The 12,057-nt window shown below is 39.7% G+C and overlaps 2 protein-coding genes across 3 annotated transcripts in view; one reads left to right on the plus strand and one right to left on the minus strand.

Annotated features, from left to right (window-relative positions):
- The window catches only part of FAM162A (family with sequence similarity 162 member A), a 32,887-nt gene extending 29,472 nt beyond the window's left edge, over nucleotides 1–3,415 (plus strand). Inside the window, exons 4-5 of the mRNA XM_045851513.1 lie at nucleotides 130–238; nucleotides 3,154–3,415. Of these exons, the coding sequence (XP_045707469.1) occupies nucleotides 130–238; nucleotides 3,154–3,246 (202 nt within the window). The 3' untranslated portion in view covers nucleotides 3,247–3,415. The remainder of the gene's footprint in view (nucleotides 1–129; nucleotides 239–3,153) is intronic.
- Nucleotides 3,416–3,569: 154 nt separating this feature from the next.
- On the minus strand, nucleotides 3,570–9,386 carry WDR5B (WD repeat domain 5B). Of its 2 annotated transcripts, none has more exons than XM_045851510.1 (2): nucleotides 7,995–9,386; nucleotides 3,570–7,555 (listed from the first exon to the last, which is right to left on the minus strand). In XM_045851510.1, the coding sequence occupies exon 2, from the start codon at nucleotides 7,481–7,483 to the stop codon at nucleotides 6,494–6,496; it is 990 nt and encodes a 329-aa protein (XP_045707466.1). In that variant the 5' UTR covers nucleotides 7,484–7,555; nucleotides 7,995–9,386; the 3' UTR covers nucleotides 3,570–6,493. The 2 variants fall into 2 exon arrangements, with proteins under 2 accessions (XP_045707466.1, XP_045707467.1); XM_045851511.1 differs by having other exon boundaries at nucleotides 3,570–7,587.
- Nucleotides 9,387–12,057: the final 2,671 nt, after the last annotated feature.

Consider the following 12,057-nt stretch of genomic DNA (forward strand, 5'->3'; position numbering starts at 1 on the left):
TCTCCAGGCCCCACCCCCTTTTTAATATTTATAGGTACCACTCCACTTCTGATTTGTGGTACAGAGCTTTATATCCTGCTGGCAACTTCAGAAAGTGAACTCTCTCTCCTGGTCTCATTGTATTGTTAGGTTTGAGATGCTCGATGCTGCAAAGAACAAGGTCCGGGTGAAGATCAGCTATGTAATGATCGCCCTGACAGTGGCAGGATGCATCTTGATGGTTATTGAGGGCAAGAAGGTAAGAGTGGACTTCTCTCTATCTTTCTTTTCCTCAAGAGGCAATCAGGGATGGACCCTCGTATTCTCTGAGAAGTGGAGGCTACTTCCTACACAAGAAATTACAAGACACAAAGTAAGATACAGCAGGGACAAACCTAGCAAACCTAGGATATCACGTCTGGGGATAAACAGCAAATCCTAACCTTGGCAAAGAGAAGTACTAAATTTTGTGCAAAGTAAAAAGTATTTAGTTTCATAAAAAGTATTTAGTTTCATAAACAGATTTCATAAATAATGTGAAGGAAATATGACGCTGACAAATTTAATGATAGCTCCATGCATGTCTGTAAAGCACTGTCAGTACATGGGCTTGTTTATCCCCCTTCTAAGTGCCTTAATCCTAGTGAGCAGTCTTACCACAGTCTTTGCTTTGAGCTCAGCCAAGCTGGGCCATATGTCTAAAGACTATAGCTCCTCAGCAGTACATAGGAATTCAAGTGCAAAAATCATTGCATTAATGTAGATATTATTAATAACTATCACTAAATGACCTGTCTGCCAAGTATTATACTTTGCTGTTATCTCATTTGAACCTCACAACATTGCAAGGTAGGTACTATTTTTAGGACCTTATTTATAGCTGAGGAAACATAGCTTAGAAAGCTTTAGTACCTTGCCCAAGGTCATGCATCTCCCTAATGGCAGAGCCACAGTTTGAACCTCAACCTGAGATGATAGTAAAATTGCTCCCACTTACTGAGTGCTTATATATAGCAGGCAGTTAAACTCATTTAATTACCACAATAACCCTAAGAACCTAAGAGGTAGATTCTCTTATTAAGTGTTTCATAAAAGAAGAACGTGAAGCTTAAAAGATGTTAAATAGCCCTGGCTGGTGTGGCTCCATGAATTGAGTGCTGGCCTATGAAACAAAGGGCTGCCGGTTCAATTCCCAGTCAGGGCACATGCCTGGTTGCTGGCCAGGTCCCCAGTAGGAGGTGCACAAGAGGCAACCACACATTACTATTACCCTCTTTCTTTCTCCCTCCCTTCCCTCTCTAAAAGTAAATAAATAAAATCTTTTTTAAAAAGATGTCAAATAGCCCTGGCTAACGTAGCTCAGTGGATTGAGCGTGGGCCTGCAAGCCGAGGGGTCGGTCGCTGGATCGATTCCTTGTCAGGGTGTATGCCTCGGCTGCGGACCGGGTCTCTGGTTGGGGGTGCATGAGAGGCAACCACACACTGATGTTTCTCTCCCTCTCTTTCTCCCTCCCTTTCCCTCTCTATAAAAATAAGTAAAAATCTTTAAAAAAATTAAAATTAAAAAAAGATGTTGAATAATTTCCCCAAATTCACATAGCTAATAAGCATCAAGATAAAAATTGAGAGCCAAATTTGCAAGTTATCAAACTTCACATTGTACTATCTTGTGATTAAAATAGTTACTTTTATATGCAGCAGCAATGGTCAGATATCTATTTTGTAAAAGATTTGATTTAGTTATTTTTAGAGAGAGGGGAAATGAGGGAGAAAGAGATGGAGAGATACGGTGATGTAAGAGAGAAGCATCGATAGGTTGCTTCTTGTATGCATCCTTATCAGGGACTGAACCCGAAACTCAGGCATGTGCCCTGACCCAGAATTGACCTGGCAACTTTTTTTTTTTTTGCAGGACAGTGCTCAACCAATTGAGCCACACCGGTCAGGACTAAACAAACCTTTATTTTAATACCATGTATCTCAGCTTCCCTTTGGAAAGAGATGTCTTGTATCTATTATCACATTTAAAAGGGTTTTCTCTCAACCCAGCGATAACTGACCTCCTTATTCCAACAGTCTAGAGTAAAAGGAAACAAACTTCTAGCTCTCCTTAGTCTCGGAATGGAAGATACTAGGATCTCCTCTAGCCTCATCCAAGGGTATATACACTGCGTTCTTTAAAGATTTTTACTTAAGAAATAAGGGAAGGGAGGGAGAGAAACATCAATTGGTTGCCTTTTGCACTCCTTCAACTGAGCATGTGCCCTAACCAGGAATCAAACTGACAACCTTTCACACCCAACCCACTGAGCCATACCAGTCAGGGCCACACTGTGTTCTTTAGAGAGTTTCTCTCCTGTTTTGTATCATAAAACTATATTATTTGCTTTTTATGGAACTATTTCTAGAAAGTTGGCAGATGCCACTGGAATGGAAAACTTTTGAACTTCATGTGAATCACAAGAGAGAAATTAGCCACTCTGTTTTGTGCTCACCCCCTACTTGCCATGCAGTCTCCTCCCCTTCCCATACCTATTTCTTTACATACGAAATTACACAGATATAAGAAAATACTACCTTATAGGGTGATAGTGTCACTTGTTTGGTATAAAAATTTTGAAGCTGGTCTAGTAATACAAGCTTCACAGGGAGGGAAGCAAGGGAAAAGGACAGGTGCCTCTCCCCCACTGCTGTTTGCTCTCAAAGGATGGACTAGTAGGATATATGTGGCTGGAAGTCATCAATGGTAGTAGTTGGTGAAATTTGGGATCCCCAAAGCTGAATGTTTTGGGTAAAAAAAGGAGTAAGAAGCTAGAAGAGTGTGAAAGTTTATAAGATTTGGAGGAAAAATGGTAGCAACAAAGAAAAGCAAAAGAAAAGGGGATAAAAATGGAAATGAGAAGGCATTTAATATTGAAGGCAGGAAAAAGGGAGAGAGGCTAGAAGATTGAATGAATGAGGCCAGAAGGAAGAGCAGTGCTTGAATGGATGGACTACTGTCCTGGGAGGCATCAGAGGAAGCAGAAGTCACCCAGAGGGGACTGTGGGGCCCATCGTGCAGCAGGCCCATCCGTTCTTCTACTGCTCTTGGTACCCCGCTGACTTCAGTGCAAGGTAATGACATCACTCCCAATTGGGCATAAATAATTACTTGTTCAAATTGTTTCATTTTAGGCTGCCAAAAGACATGAATCTTTAACAAGCCTGAACTTAGAAAAGAAAGCTCGTCTGAGAGAGGAAGCAGCTATGAAGGCCAAAACAGAGTAGCAGAGGTATCCATGTTGGCTGGATTTTGAAAATCCAGGAATAATGTTTCGGCAATAGCCTGTATTAAAAAGAATGTGGTATGAGGATCCACTTCGTACAAGCATGGTTGGTACAAACATACCATTTCCCTGTTTTGCTCTAGAGGTACAAATAAATTTTCTTAAAAGAACTGACTTGTTGCATTTCATGGCTTCAATGCAGGCTAAATGCAGTTTCTCAGATTTTTTATGAAAATTAGAGAATGAAAAATGAGACAACTTATTTTGACTTTAATATTAACTCCCCCTTAAAATCTGGTACTGTATCTATCTTTGATTCCCATTGCCAAAGTGACTTCTCCCCAGAAGCTAAAATGGCTTCTTTTTCTGCATCTCTCTCTCCTTTGTATTCATCCTGGAGACATAAGACAGGCCAGTTGAGTACACTGCCCAAGTGCATTTAGGGAGCTTCTTGTCAGAGCCCTGGTAAGCATTCAGACCATACTTTGCCATTTTGGTGTGTGCTGGCAGACAGAGGTGTCCTGGCAAGGTGAGGAGAGTGATATGGCCATAAGTTTCTGAGAACTCTGAAATCCCAGCTTTGTGACGTTGCTTGGGGCCAGCACGGTCACCTATTCTGCTCCATGGCTTCGAATTCCCACCTGGTCCTTCTCCTGCTGCCTTTACACTAAATTCAGTTATGAAAACCTATCAAATGCATTTTCTCATTAGTGTTGAAAGATCAGCATTTGTACCTTTGGGATGCCAAGTTGTCTCATATTTAGGTATGGGTGCTGGTTTCTATTTTAAGTATTTCATTTATTTTCTCACAAGTAAAAATGGATAAGAGGTCCTCATAGCCATATCAACCTGCTGGGTCTCCTACAAGGGTTGTAACAGATTAAAAAGCAGTGTATGCTGCTGTTTGGGAACTTGATTTAATAAAATACTCAGTAAAATATAATATACTAGTCTACCTATAGCTTCATAATTTATCTGATGTTAATGATGTCTGTCTATATATTTTAGGATAATTTAACCATAACTACTTTTTAGATACCAAATTCTGTTTTTTATCACTTGAAAATTATGGAAAAGCATCATTTCTCATACATTTTTACAGATTATTTTTTCATAATTATTTTGGAACACTTATGTTACATCTTATGTTACCTAATGTTACTGTTATCTTATGTTAACACTTATGTTACCTAAACCAATGTTATAAATATGAGTAAATCTTAATACAATTAAAAAAAAATAAGTAGTCTGCCCTACTGGTGTGGCTCAGTGGATTGAGCGCCAGACTGCAAACCAGTGGGTCGCTGGTTTGGTTCCATCAGGGCACATGCATGGGTTGCAGGCCAGGTCCCCGGTGTGGGGCGTGCAAGAGGCAGGTGTTTCTCTCCCTCTCTAAAAATAAATAAATAAAATCTTTTAAAAAATAATAAGTAATCTTTCTTCATAGAACAATTACCATTAACTTCTAAAGAAGCATTTTAAAGTGTTTTATCTTGTTATAAAAATATTTCATTAAACCAAAGCTCATAGATGTTACAGTGCGGCAAGAATTTGCACAATCATTTCTCATTTTGTGTCATTGTATTCAGTAACTTATAGTGGCTATCTCTTTATGGGTTAAATAGAAATTTCTTGGCCAGAATTAGATAGGCCTGCCCCCATCTAATCCCATTTCTCCCAGTATCCTTACATACTAACTTCTTAGCAGTCATACCCTACTAGTAACTCTAATATCTTATGTGCCTCAGAACTAGTCAAGCAAATCAGATATAATGAGCACTAGTATAAGATACTATAGAATAGAAAAGAAGACAAGTTTGCTCTTAATCCTTTCAATTGATGTACTATCTTTTGCTTAATTTCTAGATTTCTTTCATCATGTCTCTGTAAATACTGGGCAGAAACCATTTTCTATCTTCTAAAAGCCCTATTGGAATAAAGTTAATATGTGAGGCTCTACTCGGACACTTTTAATTTTAATCAAAAAAAATAATAGTATGGGGAAATGATTCTGAAAATTTAGTGAAAGCAGGTGAAGAATGAAGTGTTGGTGGTGTAATTTGCTGTCATTTGTCAAACATTACTTGAGTCCATTGTATATACAAAAAGTGAGAATACAAAGATGAATAATATGACATACTTATTGACTCCACAGAGCACATAATATACTGAAAACATGGCCCATGAAACTATTACAGTACAACTGGTAAATGGTATATTTTAACTTTACTAACAGAAACTATAGAAATAGCAGGAAAACCTAACTCAGCTGTCAGCTGTGGTTAGTCCGGCAGGCAGTGATGGCTTCACAAAGTGGTGATGTCTGAACTAAGTTTGAAGCATGGGTGAGAGCCTGTGGGTCAGACACACAATGCAAGAGCAGCCTCCCACTCAGACATTTAGTTTGCTTGAAAATCATGAGCACACAACCTGACAAAGCATCAAGGGGTCCTTTAGTAAAATGACATTTATAATGTTTTAGACTTTTAGAATGAATCTAACCACTTGTTTTTTCCTAATCTGCTGGCTTGATTCCATGGACCACTTCACGTCCTATCATGTAGGCTTATCACTTAAGTGTGTGAGTGGCATCTGACATGCATCTTCAATCCACCATCTTCACAGACTTATGCTCTTACTCATATGGTCTCCCAAACCAAAAACCTTGGAATTATTCCAAACTCCTTTGCTCCCCTCATTTAATCAATCACTCTGTCTTGTGAATCTTCTAAATATTTCTCAAATATCATTATACCAATCCTCTACAATAGTAATTGAGAGGAATAGAATGGGCCCCGGCTGGAGTGGCTGAGTGGATGGAGCGCCAACCTGCGAACCAAAAGGTTGCAGGTTGATTCCCAGTCAGGGCTTGTGCCTGGGTTAGGGGCCAACTCCCCAGTAGGGGGCGTGCAAGAGGCACCCACATATTGATGTTTCCCTCACTTTCTCCTTCCTTTCCCTTCCCTTCTAAAAATAAAATCTTTTAAAAAAGAGAGGAATAGAATGGAAATCTGTCTAGGGACAGATAAGAGATTAATAACAGACTTCAAGATTAAAAGTCGGAAGCCCTAGGTTCTAGACTTGCTTTTCCAACTGTCTTGTTTTGTAAATTTAGGTTATAGGTCTTAAAATCTTAATAACCCAAGGCAAAGGTAAAAAGAAATATGAAACCATGCCAAAATGAAAAGAAACTATCTTTTTAAGTATCTTTTATCCAATTTGGCTGTACTACTTGCTTTCTAAAGAGTTTAGTAGTTACTTATCCACAGTTTAATTGTTTTGTCATTTCCTAATGCTGCTGATGCAATGATGTTTTCTGTAGGATGACAAGCTGTTGAGATTACAACATCTGTATGACCTTGTAATTTCTGTACAATCTTTTTAGTCTGAAGATTCCAAATGTAAACCAGGTTATCCTCTGAACCAGACACAATCCACTTTCCACCAGTAACGGAAAAATTGGCAAATATGCAGTATTTCTCATTCTTATGACCAGTGTATGTCTTCAGGCACCTACCTCTACTGTAATCCCACAGTTTAAGAGTATTATCCAAAGTTGCAATGAGAATATATTTACCATTTGGAGAAAATTTTACAAAAGAGACAGGCGGGTTAGGATCATCAACAAGTGTTTTTAAACACTGACCGGAAGCAGCATCCCAGATTCTACAGACACCATCGTAGCTACCAGACACTATCAAGGACCCATTACAATTAAAATGAACAGCAGAAACTGGGTCAGAATGAGCAGACAAAGTCTTGAGACACTTTCCTGTTTTCACCTCCCATATTTTCACACTCTCATCAAAAGATCCTGAAATTACGAGGTTGGATGGTGGATTGAAATTACAGCAAAACACATAATTACTGTGTCCCTTAAGCGTTTTCAAGCACTTTCCAGATCTCACATCCCAAATCTTTAGAGTTTTATCATCTGAGGCAGAAACAAGACAAGTGGAATCTGATGACCAATCAACATCTGATATTTCCAGATTGTGACCATAAAGTGTTTTCTCATATTTTCCATCATAGGCTCCCCAAATTATAATTACTTTATCAGCAGAAGAACTTGCTAGCCATTCTCCACTAGGACTAAACTTAACCGATGATACTGCTTCCGTATGTCCCACCAGAGTACATCTGAGAGCATAGTTCGGGTTTTCAGACTCTTGTTTGCTGGGATTGGCTGATGAGGTGAGGGCCGACTCTGCTTGGACGTCTGACTCCTTCGTTGCCATGGCTCTGAAGCTCCAATCTGTAGGTTGGCTAGGCGTCAGGCTCTGAACCAGGCAGCCCGGTATTTTGGCTTTCTGCCCAGCAAAATGAAGATTAAAACATCAGACTGAAAAACAAATGGTCTTTAATGATTATAATTTCTGGATCGTCTCTAAACTACTGTATACACTGATTCAGCAGCATGGATTGGACCACCGGTTTTTCCTCACTTCCCCCTGGAAACGAATACTTGAAAAGTATTATTGAAAAGGCCTCATGCGTTGTCAGCAAAGTAAGGTATTAATGTCGGGTATTTTGCGAATTTACAGAGCAGTCTAAGCGGCGGGGCGGGGCTAAGCTCTACGGAAACTATTTCTCACCGCCCCTCCCCCCAACTCGGACATCTTTGAGAACATTGAAAAACCCAGTCTGACAGACTTTAGGTACTTGAGCATGAATGCATCACGGTTTTAAACAGAAAATTTCATAAGCTAAGAGAAAACCTGCGTAGACACCGTTACTTGAAGTTCGGACCTGATGGCTGCATCCCGCATATACAAACGGATCCGCCCGACCGCGTAAACCTAAAACAGCCGGCTAGACGGCCAGCGCGTGCGCAGAGGGAGCACTGCCCCAGCCACCCACCTTCCGAGTTGACCTGACCAATGGGGCAGGCCTTCGTGCGCTTGCGCAAGGCTTCTTTCCGGTCTTTCTCACCCCGGCTCCCCGCACCGCCTTCCACAAACAAATGAGTACTGATTGCTTATCCGATGGGGTGATCACCTGGACCGTCTCCGACCTGACTGTTTAGCGAGGAAAGCAGTGAATGAATATATGTAAAAAGTATTTTTCTTTTTGCAAGCCGTGTGTCAAGAAAGGACTGCATCCCTTAGCCGCAGGGTTAAGCCCACCTTGGGGACGTGAGCCGCCCAGACAGTACGCATTTCGGAAATGTATCTAAGGTAGTCGACCCATCTAGGCGCTATTGACTACGTGTAAGCTCCTGCTCTTCCTAAACGTTTAAGGAGGGATAAAGTAGTTGTGTCAGGGGCCTTTAAAGGCCAGTGGTTAGAGAGCGTGACACGGTGGTAATTCAGGGGGAGAACGAGCAAACGTTTTAGCACTTCCTTATGCTTTAAGCTTCTAAAGAAAATTAAGGAAAGTTCAGATTTGCATAGGTGCTTAAGACAGGAAAGGACAAAGTAGTAGGTGGAATGGGGTAAGAAATGTGTAAGGTTACTCGTAATTAGGCTGTAGAGACCTTACCCTAGTTTTAAGAAATGAGTAACGGCCGTGAAAGTATGTAAACCATACGTGCTTTTCAGTTGTACTCCCTTTATACAAAAACAGGTTTAGCAAAAACGTGGTAGTGTCTCCAATCCTCCAATAAAATGTGCCCCAGAGAATAAGTGTTGTTTTGAAAGGTTTTCCTGGTAGCGGAGTTGAAGTCAAAAGGTAAATATCCCTCGTGTTTTCTGTCAGTCAAGAACTGAAACATTCAGAACAATGGGTTTCCTTTCATATAAAGGATATTTGAAAGTCGTGGCCCTTTATAAGGCCCAACAGCACGATTAGGTCACATATAATACTTTAAGATCCTACTACTTTAGTTTGGAATTTAGACAGGAGTTACTTTAGTTTGGAATTTAGGAATTGCACAAATGCTTTAGTCTTGAATGCAAGTTAATGAGATGAACACAATGAGGAGGTTCTGGAAATGAGAAGAGCATCTTTAAAATGGTTTGGAGCATCCATTTATACGCATTATGCCACTGCTTAGCCATCATGGATCACCCCTCTGTAACATTTTAGAGACAAACATTTTCCACTCTAATATATCTTAAAGTTCAATTTTGATTAAACTCTGCCTCCTCCCTATTAGCCTAGATCACTGTGATTTTTACTGGAAAGCGTAGAAACACCTTAAATTCTGCATCAATTGAAATTATTTCCATTATAATTTATTCATTAGAAGTAAATTTAAAAGCACTTCAGAAAACAAAATGTAGGCTTTGTTTCAAAGAACTTAACAAATCTGTATTTTTCCAATAACTTCTATGCTCTAGGGGAGTAAATAAGGAGAAAATTAGGCAAGGCAAACACAGGACATGAGGGCTGCGATGGGGTGTTGTGCAGGAGTCAAGTTAGCACAGGAGAACTATCACAAGCATGAAAAAGGGGCACACAATCATGTGTTGATAGGAATATCCAGAAAAATAACTTTCTTATTTTCCCAGAATTTGAAAAAATTTCCAGTATTAAAATCCATTTTTTAAAAAAGTATATTTTATTGATTGTGCTATTACAGTTGTCCCATTTTTTCCTCCCCTTTATTCCTCTCTGCCCTGCACCAACCCCCACCCAGCATTCCCCACCCCTTACATCATGTCAATGGGTCCTGCATGTAAGTTCCTTGGTTTCTCCATTTCCTATACTGTTCTTAACCTCCCCTTATTTCTTTTTAAATAATTAATTTTATTTGCTTTTAAGCCATTCTTGAACTGGAAATTAAATTTGTAATGAAGTTTTCTAAATTCATTAAAGGTAAAAATAAAGTGGGTATCTAAGTTATGGGTTTTTTTCTTTTTTTTTTCTTTTATTTTAATCATTGTTCAAGTACAGTTTTCTCCCTTTTACTCCCATTCCAGCACACCCACCCAACACTCCCCACTTCCCTCCCATTACCACCCTCCTCCTAGCTTTTGACGATGTGTCCTTTAAATTTGTTCCTGTAAACCCTTCCCATTCTCCCTTGAAATTCCCTCTTCTCTCCCCTCTGGTCACTGTCAGTCTGTCCCCTATTTCAGTGTCTTTGGTTATATTTTGCTTGTTTCTTTGTTTTGTTGTTTAGGTTCCTGTTAAAGGTGAGATCATATGGTATTTGTCTTTCACTGCCTGGCTTGTTTCGCTTAGCATAATGCTTTCCAGCTCCATCCAAGCTGTTGCAAAGGGTAGGAGCTCCCTCTTTCTTCCTGCTGCATAGAATTCCATTGTGTAAATGTACCATAGTTTTTTGATCCATTCATTTACTGATGGGCATCTAGGTTGCTTCCAGCACCTAGCTATTGTAAATTGTGCTGCTATGAACATCGGGGTGCAAAGGTTCTTTTTGTATTGGTGTTTTAGTGTTCTTAGGACATAGTCCCAGCAGTGGAATTGCTGGGTCAAAAGGCAGATCCATTTTTAGTTTTCTGAGGAAGTTCCATACTGCTCTCCATAGTGGTTGTACCAGTCTGCAGTCCCACCAACAGTGCACTAGGGTCCCCTTTTCTCCACAACCTCTCCAACACTTGTTGTTTGTTGCTTTGTTTATGATGGCCATTCTGTTTGGTGTGAAGTGGTATCTCATTGTGGTTTTAATTTGCATCTCTCTGATAGCTAGCGATATTGAACATCATTTCATGTGTCTTTGGATCTTCTGTATGTCCTCCTTGGAGAAGTGTCTGTTCAAGTCCTTCGCCCATTTTTTAATTGGGTTACTTGTCTTCTTAGAGTGGAGTCATGTAAGTTCGTTATATATTTTGGAGATTAAACCCTTGTCTGAAGTATCATTGGCAAATATGTTTTCCCATACAGTTGGTTCTCTTTTTATTTTGATACTGTTTTCGTTAGCTGTGCAAAAGCTTTTTATTTTGATGAGGTCCCATTTCTTTATTCTTTCCTTTATGTCCCTTGTTCTAGGAGACATGTCAGTAAAAAAGTTTCTGCGTGAAATATCTGAGATTTTCCTACCTACATTCTCTTCTAGGACTTTAACGGTGTCAGTTTATATTTAAGTCTTTTATCCACCTTGGATTTATTTTTGTATAAGGTGTAAGTTGGTGCTCAAGTTTCATTTTTTGCACGTAGCTGTCCAGTTCTCCCAACACCATTTGTTGAAGAGGCTATTTTTACTCCATTTTATGTTGCTGCTTCCTTTGTCAAATATTAATTGACCATAGAGACTTGGGTTTATTTCTGGGCTCTCTGTTCTGTTCCATTGGTCCATGTGCCTGTTTTTATGCCAGTACCAGGCTGTTCTGATTACAGTGGCCTTGTAGTATAGTTTAGTGTCAGGTATTGTGATCCCTCCTACTTAGAATTGTGCTTTTAGTCTCTATGTCATTTAATTCTGCTCTGATCTTGGTTATTTCCTTCCTTCTGCTTGCTCTGGGCTGTCTTTGTTGTTGTTCCTAGAGTTCTTGCAGATATAGGGTTAGGTTGTTTGTTTGAAATGTTTCTAACTTTTTTAGGCGGGCCTGTATCGCTATGAACTTCCCCCTCAGGACTGCCTTGGCTATGTCCCGTAAGTTTTGGGTTGTTGTGAGTTCGTTTTCATTTGTTTCCAGAAACCTTTTGATTTCTTCCCTAATATCATTCTTGACCCATTCATTGTTTTATAGCATGCTATTTAATCTCCATGAATTTGAGTGTTTGGGGTTTTTTTCCTTGGGGTTGGTTTCTAGCTTCAGTTCCTTGTGATACGAGAAAATGCTTGGTATGATTTCAATTTTTTTGAAATTGTTGAGGCTTGTGTTGTGTCCTATCATGTGGTCAATCTTTGAAAATGTTCCATGTACATTTGAAAAGAATGTGTATTTAGCTTCTTTGGGGTGGA

Source organism: Phyllostomus hastatus, unplaced genomic scaffold (genome assembly GCF_019186645.2).
Source record: "Phyllostomus hastatus isolate PE091 unplaced genomic scaffold, TTU_PhHast_1.1 phas_contig_86, whole genome shotgun sequence".
In the NCBI taxonomy this organism is placed as follows: Eukaryota; Metazoa; Chordata; class Mammalia; order Chiroptera; family Phyllostomidae; genus Phyllostomus; species Phyllostomus hastatus.

Excerpts from the sequence above, each read along its gene's own strand:
- WDR5B (XM_045851510.1), bottom strand. The coding sequence starts at position 7,483 with ATGGCAACGAAGGAGTCAGACGTCCAAGCAGAGTCGGCCCTCACCTCA.